This window comes from Equus asinus, chromosome 5 (genome assembly GCF_041296235.1).
Source record: "Equus asinus isolate D_3611 breed Donkey chromosome 5, EquAss-T2T_v2, whole genome shotgun sequence".
In the NCBI taxonomy this organism is placed as follows: Eukaryota; Metazoa; Chordata; class Mammalia; order Perissodactyla; family Equidae; genus Equus; species Equus asinus.
The window spans coordinates 92,521,093-92,549,045 of NC_091794.1; the positions used below are offsets into that span (position 1 = coordinate 92,521,093).

General features: G+C 41.5%; 1 protein-coding gene across 8 annotated transcripts; it reads right to left on the reverse strand.

Moving 5' to 3' along the window:
- Positions 1 to 583: 583 nt before the first annotated feature.
- GMEB1 (glucocorticoid modulatory element binding protein 1) lies at positions 584 to 27,945 on the reverse strand. Of its 8 annotated transcripts, none has more exons than XM_070510583.1 (10): positions 27,821 to 27,945; positions 21,547 to 21,701; positions 16,468 to 16,550; positions 15,369 to 15,493; positions 13,659 to 13,762; positions 11,271 to 11,428; positions 9,264 to 9,395; positions 8,137 to 8,274; positions 5,761 to 5,883; positions 584 to 2,899 (listed from the first exon to the last, which is right to left on the reverse strand). In XM_070510583.1, exons 2-10 carry the CDS (start codon positions 21,672 to 21,674, stop codon positions 2,199 to 2,201), a joined length of 1,692 nt encoding a protein of 563 aa, XP_070366684.1. In that variant the 5' UTR covers positions 21,675 to 21,701; positions 27,821 to 27,945; the 3' UTR covers positions 584 to 2,198. The 8 variants fall into 8 exon arrangements, with proteins under 8 accessions (XP_070366684.1, XP_044626131.1, XP_044626132.1 ...); XM_044770196.2 differs by having other exon boundaries at positions 16,468 to 16,580; XM_044770197.2 differs by having other exon boundaries at positions 21,547 to 21,704; positions 27,821 to 27,940.
- Between the last annotated feature and the right edge of the window lie 8 nt (positions 27,946 to 27,953).

Sequence of the window (27,953 nt, forward strand, 5' to 3'; positions counted from 1 at the left end):
GAAGCATGTTGTTCGTACTACTTTAAAACACTGCCAACAGCTCTGACGGAGGAAAGAAAGGGACCTGAGCTAGCATGTAGGTGTTCTCCAGGGCTCCTGCTCTGTCCTGAATTGGGCCTCTTGTCTCTGCGAAAGAGAAGTGTCCCTAAAAACCACAATAGGGATTACCTGCGCCTTTCTAGGTTCAAGTAGTAGTTTTAGGCTTAGTCAGAAATTTTGTTTTTGTTTATGTACCAAGAGAAAATGTAAAGAAGCAAGAAATAAAAGCCACTTCCCTCACTAAAGATACATAAATGGCCAAAGGTTTGTTCTAAGCTGGTTGCTATGTCTGTTGAATGTTTCAAGGAAAATAAAACCCCAGATAATTTTAAAGCTGAAAACCACAACTGAATGGGGTTCAGAAATCTCATACTTAAGGCTTTCAAGATTGTCCCTCCCAAATTAGAGGGCTTCTCTAACTATATAGAGCCATCTGAAGGATGGCAGAATGCGGTTTTCACGTGTTTGACGACAGGGTTTCCAACATCTGTTGGAAGAAACATGGCTTCAGGTGGCTGCCCTCTTTAAAAAAAAAAAAGGAAACTACAGGTCAAAGTTTTGCTTTTAATTAAAAAAAAAACACAAAAATCCTCCCACTCCTAAGGTGTGTGCTTTCTTTTTTGACCTATTTTTCCTTTAAATTGTCTGCAGTTTCCCTATGTTTTTCCTAGTGCAGTAAACAATGCAATCAAAGAAATAAAAACCAGGGTCCACTCTTGCCCCCAAACACTGACGATGGTCAAAGAGAAGGAATCACAGCACGGAAAATGGCCCAGCTCTAAATACACAAACAACATAAAAAAATCCCCCCAAAGACATCATTATTGACATTGCTGTACATTTCCTACAATGTAACGTGGCAGACAATGCTTCTTTCCCAGGGAGTCCAGCTCGCTCAGGAGGAGACATCTACTCAGTGCCTCAGGATAGGCTGGGGGTGTTGAGTCTTCCCTGCCAAGCCTAAGGTTTTTTTATGAGCTCAATATCTCACAGAAACATCTGTGGTATAAATGGTATAAATGAATCTAAAAGGGGATGAAGGCAGGCAGGCACCTGTCACTGTTCTCAGAATCAGCCAAAAAGCTGAAGAGCGTGGGATCCAGAAGACAGATGCCATTAACAGTTGAAGGATGGAGGGCTGAACAAGAGGAAGCACCAAATGAGTGGCTGCTTTTGGTTCCAAAGCCAAAACATGGCCCCACCAAAGAGGGCAGCTGGTCTGGATGAGGAACTCCCCCGCTCCTGGGGTCATGCAGTAAAAATGATGGCCTTGGAGCCCCACCCCCATGACAGCCACAGTCCAAGAACCAGAGCAATTTACACCACAAAACACATGTTGCAAAGGAATGGACTGATCCTAGTTTAGAAGGGTTAAGTGCTTTGACAAAGTCAGGGGCAAGGTGAGCTTCAATCCCAAAGCACAGCTGTGACATCCCTGGATTGCTATTTCTGTAAAGCCGCAGGCCCCTGATGCTGCTTGTTCCATGGAGACGTACCCTTCCACTTATCACTGCCCTCTCCTCAAAACGGCACCCATGGTGGTAACCCTCAGAGATATCAAGAGGCATCAGTTGCACTTCTGGAAGTAAGATAATTTCCTTGCCCCATCCTGGCCAAAGCACTTCCCTTTTTAAGCCGCTGCTGGCATGCCACCTTCCCCTCCAAGCAGAGTTCAACTTCCTTTTGTTTCAGTTTTGCACTGGCCTCTGAGGCCCTTTCCAAGATACAAAATAAAGTATCCTTCTGCATCCATGTGTGAGTGGGTTGCCTTCCAGTGTCAGATCTCTGTTCCAGAGTTTGGTCAATGCATCTTTATGAGAATAAAAACACATGCGTACACAGATAGACTAGTCTGGAAAGAGCTTTCTGGATAGGGTTTCCGGTTATCTTGATGCCTCCCCTAAAAGAAATAACTTTCTTGGTGTAAGAGGCTTAGGACATTGAGTGACCTACTCTCAAATTCTGGAAAGGCAGCTTGTTTTTGTCCATTTTTCAATGAGGGTGTGGGAGGGACCCAACATTTTCAATTATAACAACGAGATTTTGTTTTAAAAAAAAGGATCCTATGTGGAAATGAGTGGGACAATGATAAAAAAAAAAAAAACACAAATAATTAAAATTTGAAACCAAAACATATCTCCTGGCCCCAAGATCCCCAGTTAATCCTCTAAGACTACAATCTCCACGTTGTGAACTTGATGCTGGTGTTCTTCCATCTCAGCTACAACTTTCTCCTCAGTCCTCAGTTCTGTCTCCAAAATGACTGCTTTGCCCTCAGTATCCTCAGCCTCTGGGTCTGGGGCTGGGTCAATCTCAATGATGGTCTGCCCATCCTCTGAGGTGCTTTCAACAGCCTGGATTGCCGAGGTCAGGCCAGACTCCATGGCCACCAATTCCACAGGGCTCACCATAGTGGTCATGTTGCCCAGGGTACTCCCATCCTGCATGGCGGTGGAGCTTAGCAGTGCCAAGCTAGATGAAGGGTGGATGGTCACTGTTTCTGGTGAGCTGCTCTTGGCAGAGGAGACCACTGTGGCATAGCGGAAGAGCTGAGGGCCAGAAGGCAGTGTGTGGACAGTCACAGGACTGGAGCCCTGGCTGAGGGTAGCCACTGGAATATTGCCCATGGAAAACGACTGACCCACTGGGGTGATGGTGATGGGTGAGATGACTGTGAACTGAGGCTGCTGGACAGGAGGAGAAGGGCTCAGGACAGTGGTGGAGGCTGGCCGCTGCAGCCGGGGCCTTTTTGGAGGCTTAGGAGTGCTCACAGGCATCAGTACCACATTTTGAACCGTCTGGGACTTCAGCCTGTGATCCTGAGCTTGCTTCTTCTGCTCTTCCAACTGGCGTTCCAAGTCTATGGAAAAAAAGACAGACTTTGTGTGGAGGGAAGTCTAATCTTGGGAACAGTAAACTTGGAGTGAGGAGACCTGGAGCCTTGTCCTGGTTTTGCCACTATGTAGCCTCAGGCAAGTCACTTGATTGTTTTCAAGAAGAAACTAGACTGGATGAATTTTTTTTGTTTCTTTTGCTGAGGAAGATTGGCCCTGAGCTAACATCTGTGCCAATCTTCCTCTATTTTGTATGTGGGATGCTGCCACAGCATGGCTTGATGAGTGGTGTGTAGGTCCGAGCCTGGGATCCAAACCTGTGAACCCCAGGCCGTCAAAGTGGAGCGTGCAAACTTAACCACTACACCACTGGGCTGGCCCCTGGATGATTTTTAAAATCCCTCCAGTAATTACATTTAATTGTGTGATTATAGGCAGGGCAACAATTCAGAATCTTTTTAAGCTGTGATCCTACTATAGCTCAACTCCAGGAGCTCCTGTGGCATTTTATCACCTGTCACCAAAATGCAAACCAAAGAAGCCTCCAGTTGATCTAGCAGCTTATATACACCTTGCCTGGTCTACAGATGAAAATAAGGAACATCTGCATAATCCCTTTGTATCTGCCGTGGACCGACAAAGGAGCTACAATGGTCACTCTGAAAAACAGTGATTTCCAAAATGTCCTTCAAGGCAGGTTCACCTTGCTGGTGATCCAAATGGCCTTAGCCTACCATTAGCCCCCAGAGAAGTCTACATAAAGTTACAGAAGAAATCCCTAAGAATTACAGAACTGAAGGAAGTCTTGGAGTTCTAGCACATTCATTTCAACAGATTCAGAGAGGTAAAGTGACTTACTTGAGGTCACAAATCTTGGGCCAAGACAAAAGTCTCCTGATGGCCAACTTGGTGGCTTTTCCACCACAATACACCTGTCACTATCCCTCTCCCAAGTGTCCAATCTAACCTTGGTGACCACTGGTGAGTCTGGTTCTACAACAGAACTTCTCTACTGCTTAGTACCTGATAAGCATCCAATAAGTAGTCAGTTTCACCTGCAGAGCACTTTGCTTCCTATTGAACACCAAAAGCAAGTTAATTCCTTGCTTGGAATAAAAGGAATAGGCAGGGATTAAGAACATGTTAAAAAATTTTAAAATACTGCCCTTTAAGGTTACAAAATACTCCATTTTTTCCCTGTTCAGTAGTAATCAAAGAAATGTGAACCTAAACAAGATACAGATTAAATCTATAATTTAAAAAAAAGCTAAATCAGAGAATATTATAAATAACAGCGCCCAATTTTGGTAAGTTCAAACTGGTGACATAAATTGGTATAATCACCTTGGAAATTTGACAATAGGTCACAAAAATCCATAAAAAAATTATCAATACCATTTAACCTCAAGCTTAGTCCTCGGAAGTAGTTTAAAAGGACATAAAAAGAAAAAGTAGGGCCAGCCCTGTGGCCTAGTGGTTAAGTTTGACACGCTCTACTTTGGTGGCCCAGGTTCAGTTCCTGGGCACAGACCTACACTGCTCATCAGCAGCCATGCTGTGGCAGCAACCCACATACAAAATAGAAGACTGGCACAGATGTTAGCTCAGGGCCAATCTTCTTCAGCAAAAAAAAAAAAAGAAAGAAAAGAAAAGAAAGAAAGAAAGAAAAAGAAAAAGTTACATACATACAAGCTCACAGCAATAATATAAGCTACTGAGGAAAATTTTGAAAATTCAAATGTCTCCTAATAGCATGTCTATGTGAAGTACTGTGTAGCTAACTCAGAAAAATATTAATATGTCATAGTGAAAAAAGCAGAAAACAAAACTTCATGTATACTATAATTAAAACTATCTAAAAAAATAATATGGACAAGTAACCAGAAGCCTACATTTCTAACAAAAACCATTTTTCAGATGGTGTAAAGTTTCAAGGTGGAAGATAGCACTGGGTTGGGAATAAGAAGACAGAGTTCTACTCCAGGCTTCACTGTCAAGTAGTGGTGTGGCCCCAGGCAAATCATTTATCCTCTCTGTGCCTCTATTGGGTCATTTGTAAAATAGGGATTACAGCCTATAACATCCTCAGGAGGATCACATGAAAAAGGGCATCTCTAAGAGTACTTGGTAAACTGAGTTTAAAATATAAACTAGGCATAAAAATAAGTTTAAGACAACATAAATTGTTCTTCTCTTACCAAATGATCTTTGCCTTTTGGCTTCATGACTGACTATAATACATCCTGCATCATTCAAAGGCTGAGAGTCCAAACCTCTGACTTGTTTGATATCTTTCATCTGCCTTACCCCCCCCAAAAGCGCCTCTTGATTCTCTCCAGGTATAAGTGCCAACTCCCTCTGTTCTTCTACCATACCCACTGCTATACGCCTCTGTCACAAAACTGAACTACTCTTTGGACTTATTTCTATGTCTGCTTTTCCCTTGAGTTCCTTGAAGACCATGAAGAAATGGAGCCTGTCTTATTCAACATTATATTTCTAAAACCTAGTGTGGAGACAGCACAAAGTAAATACTTGATAAAAAGAGTTAAATTATCCATGTCTTCATAATTTCTGATTACCACGAATAATAGAGAGGGTGCTAAATTTATATCTATCAAAAGATGCAGTATCAATAATATAAAAAAAGACAAAGGCAAATTTGTTTCTTCTGCTACCAATATTACTGGATTAATGGAGCATTCTAGCCAACCTCTTAATCCTCCAAAAGATATAGAAGGAGGACTATGATGAAGAAGAAATGAAAGAAAGAAGGAAGGGAGGGAGGGAGGGAGGAAGCCAGTCCTAACAGAAGTCAACAAAGAAATGGCAAGACTCAAGGATATTAGCACAGTATCACCTAAGAAGAGAGAGAAGCTAAACACACCTGTCAGAGTATAGAGAAACTGCTCTTCCCCCTGCTCCACTTGGTTCTTTCTGTTGTCCAAAACCTTCTTGACTGTGTCCATCAGGCCAAATGTATGTGCTACATTGTTGAGAACAGCGGCATCTATTGGAAACAAAAGACATGCCTGTTGAGCTAAAACAGAAATGCTCCACCAAATCCCTGTTTTGCTGCTTATAAACGTGAAACAACCCAGAAATGGCAGGATGATTCTAATCGCATTTTTTAAAAATTTTAACAAAGATTTATCACATGTATAACTAATTTTGATTTAATTGTTATATTTTTATACATCTCTCCATATAAATAAATACAAACATAAGGAAAAAAATCTTGCATCTGGTTATAGGTTCTGACTTTTGTTTTAGAAAACATGGTCATAGAATCTCAGTTTTGCTGTTTCCTCCTATCTGTGTGACCTTGGATAAGTCATTTCATGCCTCAGTTTTCTCATTTGAAAAAAAGTGGGACTAATAATACTTACTCTGCAAGATAGATATGAAGATAATGAAAAATTATCATATTTTATTTATTTATTTTTTTTGAGGAAGATTAGCCCTGAGCTAACATCTGTGCCCATCTTCCTCTACTTTATATGTGGGACACCTGCCACAGCATGGCTTGACAAGGGTCCACACCTGGGATCCGAACCGGCAAACCCAGGCCACCAAAGCAGAACATGCAAACTTAACTGCTGTGCCACCAGGCCGGCCCCAGAAATATCATATTTTAACATGGGGACTGGCATACAATATTATTAATAGTATTATCTGTCTCCCTTTATACAAAACTTCTTGAAAGAGTTGTCAGTAACTGTGGTCCTTACTTCCTTAAATCGGATCACTTCTCCACCTATAACTCTTCCACAATCTTCTCATCCAGTTCCATGCTTTTAAATAACATGTACAAGCTGAGAACTCCCACATGGAGATCTCCAGCCCTGACCTCTTTCCTGCGTTCCAGATTCATACTTCCCCGGATTCATACTTTCATCTAGCTGAGTGACAGCTCCATTTGAAGGCCTCATAAGCATTTCAATTTAACAAGTCAAAAACTAATTTTGATTTCTTCTCCCAGTGGTCTTCATCTCAGGAAATGATATCACCATTCACAGCTCAGGCCAAAACTGTATGAGTCATCCTGGATTTCTTTCTCTTTCACCCTACATCCAATCCAAGATTTGTCAGTTCCACATTCAAAACATATCCCCAGTATGATCACTTCTTCCCAGGTCTACCATTACCCACTCTAATCCATGCCACCATCATCTCCTGCCTGGAGTAATTCCTTCAAGAGTTCCCCAATCAATCTTCTTGTTTCCATTCTTGCCCCATATAGCCTATTCTCCACACAGAGTGTGGATCTTTTAAAAGTGTGAGTGATCTTTTAAAAATATGAATAAATCTGATAACTTCATTCCCCTACTCAAAATCACTATGATGGCTTACCATCACCTTAAAATAAAGCCCAAAGTTCACCAAAGCTTATCTAAACTGTCCGCTCTGTTCCTCCCCAACTTCATCACCTATCACGCTCCCCAACCTTACTACCTGCCACGTCGATGCTTCTGTAACTCTTTTAACCCATCAGGCTCATTGCAACTTTAAGGTCTTTGTTCCTTCTGCCTGGAATGTTCCTTCTCCCAGCTTGTCACATGGCTAGCTTCTTCAATTCAGATCTCTGCTCAAATTCCACCTCCTTAAAGAGGCCTTTCTTGACTACACTATCTAAAATAGCCACCCCCATTCTCCATATTATTTGCCTTTTTTTTACTTCAAGCATGTAAAAAAAGATTTTTCTGTAAAGTTTGTTTAGGTGTATTTACATTATGTATGAGTTATAAAGAGGTGATAAGATACAACCAACAAATCTAAGAACTCAATGAACACACAACCTTATGAGATCTCATCATGACCCCTTTTGGTATCAGATGATTAGAACATCCTTTTTACATTGTGCACAGCAGCAAGCACTCTGTGAATATTCAGAAACAGCTATAAGTACACACAATAGTTCTGTAGTTCTGGAGCCTTTAAACTAATAGAATATGAGAATTATCTAAAACCAGGTAGATTTCTCCAATTTTCAGACCATTTATATAGAGACAGAGAGAGGTTGCTTCCTGGCACCATTTACAAAGGCAAAAATTACCTTTGCAAAAAGCATGGCCAGATCTGACTTCAAAACCTAGTTATGAACTTTGAACAAGTAAATTAACTTTTATGAGCCTTAGTTTCCTAATCTGTAAAATGGGGATAATAACACCTATACCTCACTGTTTTCACGAGGCTAACAGGATCTGCCTACAGTTGTTAGTGTTTAATAAATGACTACTATTGTTAGGATTAATACACTTACCTGTGACCTGGAAGGGAGCCTGGATGAGCCGCTGTTGAACTCCCCTCAGTAGCTCCTCTATTTCCTTCTGTATATTGCAGACAACCTCTTCCATCAGTCCTACATCAGCTATTCCTTTCCAGAACATCAAAGTGTCCTCTGGTACAAGAGGGATAAGACAGAGGGTAAACAAAGGATACTATATATTCTTAGGCACATGTCTACAACATATTAAATTCAAAATTATTTCAATTCAAAATGATTTCTTGTTGGGCCATTTCTGGGAAAAGGGAAGAAGCTTTTGAAAAACTAGCTGCCTCCCTGAATTGGTACCTAATTATTTGGCCTCTTCAGCAACTAAAGGGATTTGGGATAATTGCCTCAATTTGTCATGGCTCTGGCTATAACGAGCAGGTATCGTCCTAATAAAGATATTAAATTAAATATTGTTTATTTAAATAATTTAATTTAAAATTAAATACTATTTAATATTTTAAAAGTTAAATAATAAAGATATTAAACTAAAGATATATTCGTCCTAGTCCTCTACTTAAAAAAATAACAAACAAAACAGTTGCATAGATGAGGTGATAAGCTCCCCGAGGGCAGAGGCTACATCTTTTCATCTATTTATCTAGCCTCTAGCAACAGTGCCAACCACAAACAGGCAGCAATAAATATTTTTTAAATGAATTAATGAACGGAGGATAATGTGAGGCCTCTCCTGGTCCCCTCTAAGTGAATCATCATTAATCACCATCCTCTACACAACCTGCTACCTAATTTTTCCTTCTAACATCTTGCAGCTTGGTTTAGCCAAGAAATGTGCCAAAGTTGGAGGCAGTTTGATTGGATGAAAAGCATGGGCTACAGAGTCAAACAGCTGAACTCAGCTCTGACACTTATTGGTTGTGTGACTGGTCTTTGGCAAGTTGCTGCACCTTTCTGAATCTCAATTTCTTCACGTGTAAAATGTGACTTTGCAGGGCTGTTGCATGGATTAAAATAAGATGTTTGCAGCTATAAGTAGTATTAATATGCATGAGAAAAACCAGCAAAAGTAATTAAGATGCCTTCTGTGTCCATAATCATAATAGTGATAAGGATTACAAAATCCCGCAAGGTATCTGAGCCCTATAGAAAAGTACCTGAAATTTCCTCTGAGTCTTTTTTCACGCCCTCTTCTGTGGCCATGGTGACAGCAGCAGTGAGAGCCGAGTTCCATTCCAGCCCTGCCTCTTCCATGCTCTCTTCTGAGATGGCAATCTGTGTGATGCTACCTAAAAGCAGTCCATTGGAGGTAAGGCCAGTGAACTTTATGGAAAAATCATAGCTATTCTCTGTCTCATACTCACAGTCAAAGAGACCCTGTTATTTTAACCTTCTGACCTTTTGCCTGCAGGTCCATATATTAAAAACTAGAATCCTAAGTAAGCCAGGATGAATATTGGATTTTCTAAAGAAAACTTGCCTTGCAAAAGAAAATGCTCTCTTCTTACTCTGAATAGAAAGTGAAAGATAACTTATAAAATCACAAAAGAGCAATCTGCTTCCTGAGCAGGGATGTTTTTGAAAGAGACTGAATGAAGGTGGGTATGATTGCCGGGCTGCCTACCCGAGACTTAGTGAGGATGAAGAGGACCTAAAAAAATATAAGAGAAGAGAATGGTGCTTAACCAAGAACCCTACTACAAGCATGTTTGTTACTAAGTATCTAGAACATCTGAAGTTGCTATAGCTTATTTATCAGCCTATGTAAAAGAAAGCAAGAGATATGAGACCAAAGAAAAATCAGATAAGAAGAGATCCATGAATAGCAGATTCACAGAGAAAAAAACCCTTTGTTATCAATTGTATATTAAGATTTTTAAAAAAATTTTTCCTTCTTCTCCCCAAAGCCCCCTAGTACATAGTTGTATATTTTAGTTGTGGCTCCTTCTAGTTGTGCCATGTGGGACAACTCAGCATAGCTTGAAGAGTGGTGCTAGGTCCGCGCCCAGGATCCAAACTGGCGAAACCCTGGGCTGCCGAAGCAGAATGCGCGCACTCAACCACTTGGCCATGGGGCCGGCCCCCTAAGATTTTAAACAAAGAGAATTGAGAAAAATCAAACTGATCCAGACAGACAAGTGTGGACTCTACATGCTGGAGGATATCAATAATCAAGCAAAAAAGTAGTATCAATATGGATAATCATGTAAAGGAGTTTTAGCCAAATAAAAAGGAAGTAAATAATGACAGCATTTTCCATTTTTCCAGTGAGTCACATGACCAAAAATCCAAGCTGCCAGATATTTTATACTTTCCTGGAAAGGACTTGGGTTCCAAGACAGTTGGCTTCTACTCACCCAGTGGTTACTCACAGAATATTAGGGCTGATCAAAAGAAACCTCAAAAACTTTAAAGCACAGTACTTCCCTTACATCCTTTAGGGTTCTTGCAACTCTGTCAGGCATACTTATAAGTCTTCTGGATAGAAGTTGAGACTACTTCTATCCAACTGTGCTAAGTCTCCAGTTGGACTAAGTGAATGCTTAATAGTAACAATTTCACACAGCTACATCATTCGTGGAGATGGGCAGGGAGCCCCAGTCCTAAGCTCAACAATACTGAAGTTAAGTGTGTGCCCATCCTGCCTTATTTGAGAGGAAGCCTCAGCTGGGTTATCTGGATCCCTTCCAGGCAGAGCTCTTTGATCCTTACAGCACAGTCTCCAGAGTCCAGCCCAGTCAACAATTCATCATCTTTGATACATCTCAGTTCAACAATTGAAAACCATCCACCATTCTAATCCACCTTCCTGCTTTGACCACTAATAGAGCAAAGGATTTTCAAAACAGTCTAATTTCAACCTAGATATGCCAAGTGGCACCAAAGTGAAACAGCTGAATAAGTATTAGAATTACCAAACCATCCTTCTAATGCTTACCATGCATTGTAACAAAGAAACAAGGAAGGCGGTCTGGCCAATAGGAACCATTTGGGAGAAAATGAAGAGGTCTGTTTCTAAAGCATGGAATCCCACCCAAGATTCTCATACTTTACAGAGACATCAATGCTCATGAGAATCAAAATTAAGAAACACAAAGAAGAAATGAGAGGGAAAGTGCTATTGAAAAACATAGCGGGTTTTCAGGTGGTTTCCTACCCCCTACCATCGGCCGAAGTGGGTGTCTGCACCACACTTGTCTGCTGTCCTGGCACTGGAGCTCTTGCACTGCTGATCAGAAGATCAAATTTGGTGCTTCTGCAGGTATTGGAGCAAACCTTGTCATGTTGGTAAAAATCAATCTGCCCAGAGTCCATCATTTTCCTGTGCAAAGGGAGATAAGAAGGACCAGTTCAGTCTGCACTTCTAGAGGGAATTAGGCCTCGGGGACAAACTTGCTGAGTCTACTCTGCAGATTAGCAAAACCTCAAAAGTCATTAGGTTGCAAAAGTTCTAACTGGGGCTATAAAATTTTCATTGGTCCTGCCCACATTTACAAGTATTCCTCTGCCTTCCCCAGTCTACACATTTTGAGTACTCTTTTATTTCCCCTTATCACTAAGCTTTAGGTAAACACTCCTGACAATAGCTATTTCCCCATAGAATTTCACTAAAACCAAACCCTAAAGGCAAAAAAACTAGCTCATACCCCAGAACAACTGAGAAATGCCACAGGGGAATTAGAATTTTATGATGAGATTCTGATGTATTAGTATTTATAGATCAGCAAGATCTGTTTCCACTTTTGGAGACATAAAACTTCAGCATATTTTCTTCCTTAAAAAAAAAAATTGATAACATCTCTCCTATAAATACAGAGCAAAGTTGCTTATACTAAACCCCCACTATAAAATGTCCTTCTAAGTGGATCCACAAGACATTGTTATTATAGGTCATGTGCAAAACCGTGGAGTATTTTAATTATAGGAAACTCTATGTTATAACGTTACTTGGCTTTCACTAAAGGTTTTTTAGGCGTTCTGATTCCTTTTTACATTTGCAGAAAGTAGGCATATGCTTGTGTTTCTGGGCAAATAAAACGGGCCAAGAACCATGAAAATGAAAGTTAAAGGTATTCCTCCCCAATTTTATTCAACTACTGATTTCTGTACACAAATCATCTGGGGTGAATTTTTTTTAAATTGTCTGTGACTATAAAAATAATATGTGAATAAAAAATTAACATTTTCTGTGGAAAATACAGAAAGCTGTACAGAAAATAACTAACCTTTAAAAAAAATCCCACAACTCAGAGATAACATCAACATTTTGGCATATTTTCTTCTACTAAATTTTACTTACATATGTGTATTTTTTAACACAGCTAAAATCACACTGTTTAATCGACTTTATCTTTTGTTTTCTTTCTTCACATTATATCATAAGCATGTTTCCATGTAAAAGCTCTTTCTTAAAGATTGACACTTGAGCTAACAACTGTTGTCAATCTTTTTTTTTTTCCTGCTTTTTCTCCCCAAATCCCCCCGGTACATAGTTGTATATTTTAGTTGTGGGTCCTTCTAGTTGTGGCATGTGGGACACCGCCTCAGCATGGCCTGACCAGTGGTGCCATGTCCGCGCCCAGGATCCGAACTGGTGAAACCCTGGGCTGTTGAAGCAGAGCACGTGAACTTAACCACTCGGCCACAGGGCCAGCCCCTAAAAACTCTTTAGAAATATTTTAATAACTGCATTATATCCCATAGTATATACTCATACCTATTTAGACTAGCCATAACTTACTTTAAATATACCTTGACTGTATATTAAAGCAGACTGTAATTTTCCCCATAATAAATAATGTTGCAATGAACATTTATGCGTGAATCTCTACAAGCACTATAGATTTTTAAGACAAGTTCCTTGAAAGGAATTAAAGACAAAGGGTAAAATGTTTTTAAGGCTCTTGATACAGTTTTGTGGGGAACTTTTAATTCTTGACCATATTTTAAAATTTTCTATCAATAGGCAAGTGCTCAAGGAACCAACTAAGGTCAATCTTCATCAGAGGGAAAAAATTACAATAGTAAACTTGTTGCAAAAAAGGAGTGGGGGAGGGAATATTACACTTCTCTAAGTTTATTTCTGTGATACAATGATGGCAAAAATTACATTCCCTGTGCATAACTGTTACTTATCAACAGCACCCTTCTACTTTATCAGATTATCCCAGGATTTGTCAGTCAGCTTACACTTGTCTGTGGTTGTCACATTTTCTCAGCACCAGTCTTAGCTCTGCCTAGGCTTGGTGATGTCAGGCAGGACTGTCATCTACTCCTGAGCTCCTCTGCCCAAAGAGGATCCTACCCACCATCCTGACATCAGAAAAATTTGCCCCAGATGCTGAGAAGAGTTAATTAATTCAATATTCCTTCTCTCCCAGGGATTTTAAGAACAGGTTGATGAAAGTCCAATAATGCATGGATTGCTCAAAACAATCCTTCAGAAAGAATAAAATTTGAAATTACAGAGCAAAGACTGGATTCTCTGGATTCTACCATGATTAAGTGTCTCAAGGTCTGTTGAAAGGTATGTGCTTGCCATTAGAGCTCACCTGAGCATGATTCCACCCAGACGAATGGCTCTCTTCCAGTCCTTTAGGGTGGACTTGCCAGCCAGGTGAACAAAATGCTTGGGGCTGATCAACTGATCATTGAACTAAAGTGAAAAGAAAAGTCTAAAATAATCCAATGTCAACTTAGACAGGACGAGAAAGAGGGAAAAGAAGGAGATGATAACTACTTGTTATATACAAAAAATACCCAGACAACCTCTTAAGTCATAGCCTAATTATCCAGCCTCCTGTCCTATTGTGCCAGAGATGATCCTTCTCTGAGCACAGTGCCCTGTCCCTGATACAAAGCTACAGAAGACACAAGGAGGATCAGACATCAATATATTGCTTAGCATTTAAAATCTATTCATGCCCTTAATCAGGCAGTTGGGTCCAATGTTGCAAAGGCTGTTTAAATAAACCCAAGTAATCTATCCAGCTTTTTTTTTTTTTTTTTTGAGGAAGATTAGCCCTGAGCTAACTACTGCCAATCCTCCTCTTTTTGCTGAGGAAGACCGGCCCCAAGCCAACATCCATGCCCATCTTCCTCCACCTTATAAGTGGGACACCTACCACAGCATGGCTTTTGCCAAGCGGTGCCATGTCTGCACCCAGAATCCGAACCAGCAAACCCCAGGCTGCCAAGAAGCGGAACGTGTGAACTTAACCGCTGTGCCACAGGGCCGGCCCTCTATCCAGCTTTAATGATAAGATTCACGATGTGGCAGAAAGAATAAGCATGGTTATAACCATATTTACTTCCACCAATAGCAGTGCGGAGCCTCAAAACTCTGTAGTCCTTAATGATGCTAGGATGATGCCACTGAGGGTGATTACTATCAATGGGTACAGCTGTGGCTACCAATGGAGTTAGAATAAGCAATTATTTCCACATTGTGCTCTCGTGAAGATTATTTACTTATTTAGTGAGGAAGAGTGGCCCTGAGCTAACATCTGTTGCCAATCTTCCTCTTTTTTGCTTGAGTAAGATCATCCCTGAGCTAATATCTGCACCAATCTTCCTCTATTTTGTATGTGGCATGCCACCACAGCACGGCTTGATGAGCAGTGTGTAGATCCACGCCCAGGATCTGAACCCACAAACCCCAGGATGCCAAAGCGGAGCATGCAAAATTAACCACTATGCCATGGGGCTGGTCCCCAAGATTATTTAATTCATCATTAATAATTTCCAATACACTCTACCACTATGCACACCAATGTAAGGGATTTTACATATATTATCTCATTCATCTCCTAGCAACCTTATAGTGTGTATATATCATTATTTGTATTTTAACATACTCTGAAACATCTGAAATGAAACATCTGAAGCTCTGAAACATCAAATGACTTGTTTAAGATCACCCAGCTAGTCAGTGATAGAGATGAGACTCGATTCATTCATTCATTCAATAAATATCTATTAATCATCTACTATAAGCCAAGCACTATTCTAGGTGCTCGGAATACAATGGTGAACAAGACAGACAAGTTCCTTGCTCTCATAGAACTTGTATTCTAGTGGGACTTAAATCCAGGTCTATTTGACTCCAAAGTCCTTGTTTTTTCTACTGTGACACAATGGGACTATAGGCACAAAATCAAAAAACATTGATATGGTGGAAGAGAGACAGGAGGCATCAAAAACATGCCCTTTGAAAACAAGGAACCCCAAAATAGGCCATGGTAAGGAGAGAAGACAATTACCTTGACACATTTCACATTTATTCCTGGACATACAAACTTCTTCCAGAGGAGGATGGCTTTGCTCTCCCCACAAGTTATGGGGTAAGCAATTTCCATATCCTCATTTGCTTCTATAGTGCTTGCATCTGAAAATGGAAAAAATATCAGTTATTTATCAAACACTCTTCCCCAAAGCTTAAATTCAAAATCTCTAGTCTTCTGGTTCCTCTGACGGTCTAGCAGTTCACACTGGCTGGTATTGTTTCAGAATCCTCTGGAAGAAGTTTGGCATAACAGCTCTCTTACTGAGCTCCCACTATATGCCAGGCACTGAGCTATATGCTTTTACATGTTTAATCTTATTCAGTTCTTACAACAATCATGAAGCAGCAATTGTTTCCTGTATTTTACATATACATTTGTGGGACTCAGAAAGGTGAAGGGACTTTCCCAAGCACATACAGCTAAGAAGTGAGAAAGTGGGAGTCAAACTCAGGTTTGTCTAATTTCATTTTTCTTTTTTTTTTTAACTGGGAAATATTCACCCTGAGTTAACTTCTGTGCCAGTCTTCCTCTCTCTTTTTTTCCCTCCCCAAAGCCTCTGTACATAGCTGCATATTCTAGTTGTAAGGCCTTCTAGTTCTATGTGAGCCACTGCCACAGCACAGCTACTAACAGACGAGTGGTGTGATTCCGCGTGGGGAACTGAACCCAGGCTGCCCAAGCGGAGCTCAGCGAACTTTAACCGCTAGGCCATCACGGCTGGCTCAAGTTTGTCTAATTTCAAAGTTTCTTTCCACTGACTGCCTTCTAGTCAACACCTCATCAGTCTTCATCAATAACTTCCCTAATAACAGGATCAAACTTGAGGCTCCAATTTCTCTGTGGGATTTTTACAGATGAAAAATATTCTCAGCAACTATAGCAAACTGATGTTAAACAATCAACTGACAGCCCTAGCATCTCAGTCAGTGGTGTTTCTAGATGTGCCACCATCAAATTGATGGCTGCAGCACTGGTAGGGCACACCAGGTATGGGGAAAAAAACAAAGCACGAAAGGCAAGAAATCTCAACCAAAGAAGCTAATGTCAAAGGTACTAGAATAACAAAAAGACTTACCAATCCCTTCTTCAATTTTGTGTATTGTGTGTGTTTCTACTGCCACAACTGCTGTGTTGTTCTCCGACCCGGCTTCATAAATCCTGTTGTAAAAGTGTCCATCGATAAACAAACTACATAAATCATGAAAAAATTAATATTCACAGCATGGGGTTAAGAAATTTGTTTTAATCTATCTCAAAAGGACTAACATAAATATACTTCACAACTTTATGTTAATGCTGTGACTAGTTCCCCATTGTATTTAAACTCTAAGCTCTCCAGGTCTGCTTAGCAGCTACTACCATGGAAATGAATCAACAACTTTCCTCACCTCAAAGGAAAGTTCCACTTGCCACCGTTTTACTCCAGAATTTTCCCTTCATAACTTTAAAAGCTCATAACACAAAGTGTTGCTTCAAGTATAAGATTAAGTCATATTATAGAATTATCCTAACAAGACTACAAAGTAATACTGCTGGACAGTTCGAGACAGGAATAACCTGTTGACCACAGAAGTTATTGTTCCTTGTTGAAATCCAGGCACTTTAGCATTTTTTAGCACTTTAGCATATTTTAAGGCACCATAACCAAACTATTGACATGAGCAAAGCCTAGTGAAAAAAAAGCGAGAGAAAGACTATGCCCAAAGTACCTAGCAGTAACTAGAGGTCCCACTTAGGGAAAGTGTCTCTCTAAAATGTTTCTACCTTCTAAGAAATGAGTTCAGATAACCTAATATGACACACTGATGTCCTTTGTTTAAATTCTATAGTAAACAATGTGTTAATTATTGCATCTTGTTACTTGAAAGCACTGCCTGAATAATCTCCTTTGCATCAGTGATTACCCATCCCCACCGGTGACAGCTCTAGCACAGACCTCCTTTCTGAATTTCACACCAGGACAGAGTTAACTGCTAAATGAATAACTACATTTGCACGTCCGATAACACTCTGTGGAATACATTATGTCTAAAATAACCAAGTTCTCTTCCCTCTCCCACCTCCCAAACTACTCTTCTTCCTATACTCGCCATCCCCGACTCTATTTCCACTGCTACTGCCTTAATTCAGGCTGCATCACCTCTAGTCTGAACTAGTCTCTATGCATCTACCTGATCTTCTATATCACATAAATCCCTCCTTAAAACCCTTCAAGAACCCTCTCTTTGCTGTTCAAATAAAGCCCCAAATCCTTAATGTGAGTAATATTAAGGAGGACTAAGTTCCTCCAAGATCTGACCCCTGGTTTCAACTCTCCCCAAACCCCACCTTATAATCCAAGCCCTCATCATACCACACTATTTGTGGTTCCCAAAACTGCTATCTTCTTTTATACCTTCTTTCTTTGCTCTTACTTCTCCCTCTTCCCAGAAAATTCTTCCCAATCTATTCATTTTTTTAATGAGTAGCCTCTATGATGCTTTTCCTTCCATCTCATTCCTTCCAGTATAATCACCCATGTCCTCCTTTGTGACCCAACTTTACTCTAGGCTTTTGTCACAACACCTAAAACACTTAATTCTATACACTTGTTTACGTGTCTGTCTCCCCTGGGGCATAATCTACGAGGTCCCTGAGAGCAGAGATTATGTCTTATTCATTTATTCTATTTTGTATGCCTGGAACATAGTATACTAACTGGAACGTGGCAAAGCACTCAAATGGCTGGTCGATGAACGAGGATGGTAATAAATATGAGAAACCACTGCTTAAGGTAAGATTAGTAAACTCATTCTAAACTGGCCAATATCTGCAAAATCCCTTAAAAGAATAAACTCTTATTTATACCTAAGTTCAACAACCAGTAATTGCACATGGAGTGGGAAGTAGAGGGCATAGTCTATATTTTTATGAGTAAACAAGGTTTTATCAGGGAAAAATTTTCTAAAGCAACTCAGGGTAGGAATGGATTTAGCCTAATTCTCTATACCTACTACAGCTATAGTAAAAAATCATAAAATACGTTCAAAATGTTAAGGCATTTTAAGATACTAACATTCCTTATAAATCATTAAAGGAAGGTAAAATTATGCTCACTAGAGCTTTAAAGTAAAGTCTACCTTATTGTATTCTAATTCTCTGAAAACTGAAAATCCACATATAGTTAAGTTCTTTTTATCCAGAATGTCGAGGAAAGATATTCTGATTAATTGAATGTTGGATTAAGATTATGATATAAACTAAGGGGTACCCTACTAATCTGAAAGAGTTTATATATGTTCTTAAGACTTAAACTTTCTACTAGGGAGGGATATGAGCATGAAAGGGAAAGGAGGGCTCCTATACCTCAACCTGAACTATTCCACTCCGTTTGGACCCCAGTCCTCCACAGAAGAATGAAGTCAGTCAGCACACTCAGTAAACTTACGTAGTACGAAAATCACCAGTCCCTGATCTCATTGTGTTGAAAACTTTATTATGAATCCAAAATGAACTGGAAAGCCAAGAACAGTGACAGAACCCTAGTACCTTCTCTCCTCCGAGAACTTTTTGAGTATGTTATAAAAGACTTCACTTGAAAAAGTTAATAACTATTCTTTCTTTTCTTTTTTTAAACAAAGTATATGCTAAACATCTCTTCTATGTTGACAAGCTCCCAGAATTAAAAGCCTTCTAGATACCTTAGTAACTATGTTTAAGAAAAAAAAGTTAAACGTGGACAGATTTTAAAGCTGATCTGGTGTTACTATGACAGCATCATCTTATACAATGTGTCAGGTTCTATGTATTCATATCAGGAGACTGTTACCAGACACTCTACTTTTGCTTCACAATGTATTCTTGAAAACATGTACATAATGAATATTTTAAAAAGTATAAAATGTCATATATATAAAAGCTAAAGACATATAAGAGGAGTTTTATATATTGAAATCCAAAAGTCTGTATCTAAAATCTCCAATTATTTCTGGCCTTTGGATACAGTCTTTACCAATATGTTCCTAGTAATTCATACATGCTCTTTGACTGTTTCTTTCCTTCATACTTGAACCTACAGCCAATCAGGTTAAGTGTGACTGAGGCTGAAGACTGACACCTGCTGACTTCCATCTTTGTTTCAAGTATATTAAACTTATAAGACCTGTACTTCTTGTCACTAGTATCAATGTTTTTGTTCCCTGCTCCTTTTTATAAAATGAGGCTAAAATGCAATAAAATATTATATAATTAAATAATACAACAAGAGAAATCAATTGAGCATCAGATTGGCAGGCATCTCAGAATGCAGTACCTCAAAATGATTATTCACTAGCTCATATACTAAATTCAGGGCAAACAGTGGACTGGGGGAGTCAACACATGTTGTAGAAAGATGCCTATATCTAATCAAGCAATGAGAGGTTTCCAGAAAAGGCAGTATCATTTGTAAAATAAAGAGACAAAAGAAAAATAAGGGAAACTAAATCTTCAAAAGAATTAAGTCTCTAAGTAGCAAAGAAATTTTTTCTCTCTCTACAGGGCATATGACAAGTGACAACTGAGTGCTTTAGGAAAGACAGAGAAATAATGACTCCATAAGAAAACAAAGCTGCTGAGGACTACACAACCTACCCTTTACTCCTTCCTCTTGTACCAAAGGGTAATGACTAAAGTTGTTGTACGTGTAACAAATGAAATTCCCAAGGAAGCGAATGTGAATAAGCATGGATATTCTTTTGGTCCCTATAAAAATTTAAATCATTCTATTGACTATATGTCAGGAATTATTTATATCAACTTTCCCTTATAGATGTTAGAATATTTTCTTCATGCTTAACAATATTCAGAAATGTCAGCAAACTATGAGATATTTTAAAAACTAAAAAGAGAAAGTCCTTATCTTTTACAGATACATGCTAATGTCTGGAGTTTGCTTCAGAAAAATTCAGGAGTGGGTGGATTTAGAGATGAAATAAGACTGGCCCTGTGTTGATAATTATTGAAGCTGGTTGATGGGTGCTTACATGGGAGTTTATTATAGTATCTTCTTCATTTTTGTGTATATTTGAAGTTTTCTATATTAAAAAGTTTTAAAAATTACCAAGAAGTTGATTGTCTTTCTCCAGAAGTGTTAAGACAAGGTACATTACTTAGTAGATTGGGATTGGATTACGTTTGCCCAAGAACATTTCTAATCATATGAAGAATCTTTTTTTTTTTTTTAGGAAGATTAGCCCTGAGCTAACATACACCACCAATCCTCCTCTTTTTCCTGAGGAAGATTGGCCCTGAGCTAATGTCTGTGCCCATCTTCCTCTACTTTATATGTGGGACGCCTGCCACAGCATGGCTTGATAAGCAGTGCATAAGTCTGTGCCCAGGAGCTGAACCAGCAAATCCCAGGCCACCGAAGCAGACTGCATGAACTTAACCGCTATGCCCCTGAACCGCGGGCCCCTGAAGAATCTTTTATACATTCCCCAAGATAAAACAGCTACCCCTCCTTTGCCCCAGTAGATCTAATTCTTATTTAACCTTCCAGACCATTTTTTAAAACTTATCTCCTTTCAAATTCATAGTAATCCTCTGACATCAAAGCACTTCCTAGCCATGCCACTTAGCACTTCTTAGATTTTTGCCATGTAAGTGATCTCTTTATTTACATATATGTATTTTTTGGTTTGTACAACTAGATTGCAAGCTCCATGACTTTGGGAACCATGTGCTATATTTCTTCTGACACCTTTGTAACTCATTATATAATAGTAGGTGGTTGATATATATTTTTGATAGACTAAGCTTGATAATTTGTCCATCCATGAGGGTGAAGAGAGCTTCTGGTAGGAAAGCTTTTATAGCTGCCTTGCCTAATCTCCTCTGACTCTAACTTCACTGTCTTTGCTAACTAGTGTGGATAAATAAGATGAGGGAGCTGCGTAACTACCCCTCAAGGAGATCACGGTGGAGAAGAGGGAGAGAAAGGAAACAGCTGATTGTTGTAATAAGTATTAAAATGATGAATATAGCACAAACTACATTATGGAGATGAAAACTTAGCCAGCTCTGAGAGATTGATGGTGAATGTTTCACTGTGCTAAGCAACCATAAAGTTATAATTTCCCCACTCTTTAAACCTCCCAAATTTTTCAGAATATCCACATCTCGAGTCACTTACCCTTGTTGCACAGGCTGTAACTGCAAGATCACTTGGGTTTTAGTGTCTTCAGGGTTCTCCCCCTCATTTCCTTCAGTGGGTACCACAACCACATCCCCCACGGGGACACTCACTTCAGCATTAGCCATCTTTCACATGAAGTCAGATAGCTGAGGCTGCTGTCAGAAAAAAGAAGCACCAGTAATTTTGTCTGGCTTGAAAAGATGGCAACCATAGGAAGGGAACACCAAGATAATGACTACCAACTCCAAGGGCACCCTGGAGATCATGGTCTTCTGAAAAGGATGGGGAACTGTGAGAAGGGGCTCACATAGGCTCTGATCTTTCCAGAAATGCCTTCGTACCCACTTGCTGTTGTAGGTTTTCTTCGTATGTGTGATTCATCCAGTAGTGTGCTGGAGCCAACTCTACCAGCTCCTAAGAACCAACTGTGCACATCTATTCCCAACTCTGAGTTTAGCGACATCAAGTTGGTAGCTTGAAATCAGTGGTGCTGGTAGTATATACACCACAGAAATTGGCAAGCACTACAAATCAGGGTATTTTTTTTTTCTGGAGAGCTGGTTTACAGTACAAAACTAGTTCTATCCCGAACAGTAAGCTCCTAGAAAGTAGGAATCATCTATTTTCTTTGCAACCAGCCATTACACCTCATCGAGCACTCTGTCCTTTGTGAGTACTTAATAAGTATCTGCTGACTAACTGAATTAAGCTGTATGGAAAGAGAAAGATGACTTGCATCATGTGGTTGTTTAATAAATGCTGAATCCAATTGTATACCTGTTTGCCTGAGACTGAAAGGAGAGATGATCCACCTGACATCTCCCTTGCAGGGTTGTTGAAGAAACCATCCACGACACATGCTCCTTGACTCTAAAGTAACTCAAAGCATTGTCCCAATCGTAATGAAAACTCAGAGGGCCCCAGGATATTCTCCAGTTGGTAGTCTTCACAGTTGAAAAGAAAGGAGTCACTTAAGAGAGTATAGGTAAGAGCACTGTATTCACTTAGATATGTGAGACGGTGCTGAACAGAGTAGGCACACGACGGATGTAGGTTTGAGTATGTGACTGATAGTCGGACAACTGAATCCACATCTCAGCTCTGCCACAGCACTTGTTTGCCTATGATACACATACTTAAGCATAGCACTCAAAGTCTCCCTCATTTGGCCTCAAAATACTTTTCCAGTTACCTGCAACTATAATACCCCAAGAACCTTAAGCTCCAGACATACCGACCACCCACTGTATTCTGAATACGTAATATGTGCTTTCTGTACCCTTGTTATTCCTTAAGCCCCAAACTCCTTTCTCCCTCAGCTCCTTCTCCTTTCAAGGCCCAACTCAAAACCCACTCCTCCACAAAACACTGCCAAACCATTTTCTTTTCTGCAGTCCCCCGACACGTGGTCTGTAGCTCTCCTCTAGTGTTCATCACTGTGATGAACCTATACTATAGTTATACTATAGTATACTGTAGTTAACTGAACAGATATCTATCTTCATAACCGCACTGTACTGTCTGTGAGGACAGGTACTGCTTATCTCAAACTCTTTTTGTCTCCCATAGCCCTGCTCATCATAGGCACTGACATATGTTGATTCAATCAATTTTTGTTTGTATTTGACCTAGTTAAAATTCCCACATCTGACTTATACTTCTGCCCTTTATGAGTCTCACGTTCAAAATTTTTCCTGAATTCTACACCTCCTCTTATCCAAAAGCCTCTTAAAATATCTTGTAGTCACCTTAAACCGAACTCATGTTCCCTCTCAAAACTGCTCCTGTGTTTCCTGCCTCAGTAAATGGTGCTATCCTCCACTCATTTTCTCAGTCCAGAAACTGAGTTATTTTTGACTCCTCTTTCTAAATCCAATCAACCACCAAATCTTATCCATTCTATCACCTATATCTTTCTTCTGACTATTCCCCATTCTCCATCTGTGCTGCCACCACATTCTGAGCCACTACACTGTTACCTGCATTTTTCCAGCTGCTTCTCATCAGTATCCTAATCTCTGGTCTTGCTCTCCAATCTATTATTTACAGAGCAGACAAAGTGATCTTACTAAAGGCCACAGGTCATTTTCCTACTTAAAAATTCTTCAGTGGATTCTCTTTGCTGTTAGAATAAAGTGCAAACACCTTAACATGGCTTACAAAATCCTCCCAATCTGTCCCCTGCCCACCCTGCTAGTCTCATTTCTCATAGTTTTCCTCTCACATTGTGGGCTCCTGTCATTGAATTTTTTCCAATTTCTCAAACATGTCATATTTCTTCAGCGGAGCCTTCACACTTGTTTCCTCTACCTGGAATTCTCTTTTCCTTCCTCTTGGACTAGTCGGTGCTAAACTTTTGTGACTTATTTAAAACATCACTTCCTCGGGGAGGCCTTCTGTGACTTCCTGGATCAGATGTGAGCTTGTGTTCTTGCTTCCTCAGTGCCTGCAGTACCCCATCACAACCAACAGCCTCTCCCCACCAGACTGCATCCTGGGAGAGCAAGGATTGCTTTTCTTTTTCAACAGCTCCCCTGCCCAGGACACAGGAGTGTAAGAGTTTTCAAGTATCAGACTCCATCTCCAAAACTGCCTACCTAAACCTTTCTAAGGAAATCTAACACATAGCAGGCATGTAATTAAATTTTTGTGCGATGAATGACCCAATTTACCCTAAAAGACTTCTAGAATTTTCTACTCTTCTAATTTAGGGGATATAAATTTGCTTAGGCAGCTAGGCTAAGCTGCCTTACTTATTGCCCATCACTATTCCCAGTTCAACAAATATTTACTGAGTCTCTACTCTACATGAGGCACAGAGTTAGCCTCCCCTTCTTGGAAAGGAGACAGTATCTGCTCTTAAGGAACTACAGAAAGGAAAGACATGCATGGCACTGTCACATACTACAGGGAAAAAGTAATTATAAGATATTGCAGTACACAATATGACTTCTTTAGGATAAAGGTTTAAACCTAGAGAAGAAAAACAGAGCCAGCCCTGGTGATCTAACGGTTAAGATTTGGCGCTCTTACCACTGTGGCCTGGGTTCATTTCCCAGTCGTGGAACCACACCACCCGTCTGTCATACTGTGGTGGCAGCATACAGAGAGCACTAAACTAACAACTAGGATGTACAACCATGCACTGAAGCATTACAAAAAATAAAAAAAAAAAAAGAATCGATAGGCTGGTTCGGCTCAGTGCCAGCAGTAGAACCAAAACAACTAGCACCCTGAAGTCTAGAAAAAGAAAAAAAGGGATATGATGAAGCATACAAATGCCATCAATCCTAGAATAATTGAACCAATAGATATCTTCAAAGTGTGAAACACAAAAGTGTAGGGTGAATTAAAATAATCATCACAGCTAACATTTGTTGGCCACTCATTTATGGTCGAGCACTGTTCTGTTACTATTACATATTTAACTAATTAAAAAGATGTAATACTTTAGCAGGTAACAAATTTATGGAATTTATTATTCCAAAAGGCGGAATTTATTACTCCAAAAAGATGTTGAATTTTTTAAAAATTAACAGATTAGGTAAATTAATGGGTTTTAGAAAAGCAGAATTAGGAGGATGATTCTAGTTTCAACCTTCTACTCTAAGGTTGAGGTCTCTCTACAACACTCTGAATAAGTGGTTGACTAAGCACTTGATTAATACTTTACTCAATAGGAACTCTTATTTTACTCCTTACCCCTCCCACACCTCGGAACCCAAGTTGAATGTTCTAGCTGCTTCTCCAACCTTCTGAGTTTATCAGAGAAGATAATTGTAATCATCTACAATATGTCTCTCAGTGTCAGTCAGAAACACAGGTCTGATCCAACATGGCAATTCTTACATTCTTTAGAGAAGCAAGTTTGGGTTGAATATTTCTTATTACCCTAAATACCATATTTCTAACAAGTAACCAGCTACCAGCTCCACAGACTACACTGGCTAATTGCAAGGCCATCTCTTTGAGCTGAGTGTAAACTGAAAAGCAGCTCTTGTTTATAGCAACAAAAACTCCTAAGGCAAGATGAGTGAACTGATCCTTCGGGTATTTCATGGAAGAGGCCTTAGAGAATTCATGGTGGCATCACACTACACTATCTATAATTCTAGGGCAACACATGTAAAGGCAGTATGTCATATTTATGTGAAAAGCAAAAATTATTTTGCAGTTACTTTCAAAGACACCCCAAAAGTAAGCACATGACTGCTCACATAAGCAAGTGGAAAGCTAAACAATGACATCTGACCTACTCAGGATTAAATTTTTTTTGTGTCCTGAAAACTAATGTTTAAAACATGGCAAGATGTAAGCACAAGTGTCACATGATCACAGGGACATCAGAGCTGATGCTGAAAAGGAATAACAGAAATACCAGATATCTTTAAATTTCCTAACCCCCAAAATGTATTTATTCCACACTGTAATTTTTGTAGACTGTTTTGCAGTCTATTCTCAAGAAACTTCCAAGTTAAAACTTTATTATTACTTGAGGCCAAAACTCCTTGATTTTTTTCCTTCTTTATTCCTTCTCGTGTATTTAGTAGGTGATTCAGAGTGCTACCAGATGTAATGAAGCCAACAGGAAGGCCACCCAGGACCACTGTGAGGGAACAGCCAGAGCAAACCAAGTTCAGGGTAAGTCACACATCGGAGACTACGATGCAGGTGTTTGGGGAAGCAGTGGGACAAGAGGGTTCTTTGAAGGGTCATCCCACTAGAGTCTAGGGTACTTGTGCTTAGTACAAGACCAAAACAGGGCCCAAACTAACCCAGCTGAAGTATAAGACAGCTATTCAATACATGCTTGCTGAGGGAAATGTAAGTGGTCGTTGACTGATGAAACAGTCATCAAGTCAGTAGATACTAAACACGCATAACGGATGAAAAGCTGACAAATCGGGGTCAGCAGTCCAGACATTTAATGAAGAAGTCCCCCCACAGCACTTTGGTAATCATCAGAGGCAAGGGGGGCAAAAGGAATCCCTCCGTGAGGACAGAATGATCTGGTCGTCCCTTTCCCGAATCCTCGAGGTTACGCAGGAAACCCCACTTCTTGGTTCTCCTAAACAGACACCATTCCAGGCCCCTTCTGGGTCTGCCAGGAAGTGGCTTTGAGATTTCTCTCATCTTGAGAGGAGAATTCAGGCCTCCTCCTGCTCCTTGGGCAGCCGAGCCTTCCCCTGAACCCCGGGGCAAGACTCGACAAGCCTCAGTCTGGAGGGTCAGTGTCCAGGACCCCGAGGGAGGATTCTGCCCCTCCATCAGGAGACACCTAATTTCAGAGAGTGAGGGTGCTCTACGCTTCCTGCCCTCAATTATCTCCTCTCGGGCCCTCAAAAACATGGCCCTCCCCACCCGTGACACACCAGATCACCCCGTTCTCTACCAGCAGGTACTCAACCCCCGCCCCATCCCGACTTTGGGAGCCTCTGAGGTGTCCTCCTCCCGGCCCCTCACGACGGAAAGGCAGGGGCCCCTCGCTTCCCCGGGAGCTCTCCCTCCGCGTCCCCTGCTCCCACTACCCGGACTGCCACCACGCCTGCCTGGGGAAAAACACCTGCCTCTTTGGCCGGACTGCAGGGCCGAGGCCTCCACTGCGCCCCTCAGGTGAAGCCTGGCCTCGGCTGTCCCCAGCAGAACCCACCCTCCGCTCTTGCGCGCGCGCCAAGGCTCCGGGGGGCTCCTCCCGGCAGCCACCCAGGCCCCCCTCCCCTTTCGCCCCCTCCCTCCCCCGCGAGCGCGACCCAGGCCTCTCCTCAGCCCCTCAGCGACGGGCCCAGCGCGCCCCGGACCCCGCCTCTGGGGATACCCCAGGGTCCCCGGACCCTCGCCGGGGTCCTGGACGTCCGGGCCTCTCGGTCCGGAGGCGCTCCGGCCCCTCCTGGCCCCTCGCCCGAGGACTTCCGGGCCCCCCGGTCCGGGGGCGCCAGGGCCCCCCCCAGTCCCGGGCTCGCCGGCCCCCGCCGCTCTCGGCCGGGGGCCGAGCCCGAGCGGCGCGGCCGGCCGCGCTGGGGGCGGCCCGGCTGCTCGGGCGGACCCAGCGGCAGCGTCCCCCCACCCCCCCGCGGCGCCGCGACGTCCGCTCGCTCCCCGGCGGCGGCGGCGGCACGCACAGGGCGTGGGGAGGCGCCCGCGGAGGCAGCAGCCCCCCGCCCCCTGCGCGCCCGCCCGCCCTCGCCGGCCGCCGCGCGGCCCCCGCGCCCGCCCCCCCGCCCCCACCCCACCCCGCGCCCGCGCCCGCGCGCCCACCCCTCCCCCTCCTCACCGTCTCCGTCGGGCGGGCGGGCGGCGAGCGGCCAGGGCGGGCGGGCGACGGAGCATGCGCAGAGGCCGCCACGGCCGCTACCGCCACCGCCGCCGCCAGGCCCGGCTTCCACACTTCCGGCCGCCGCCGAGGG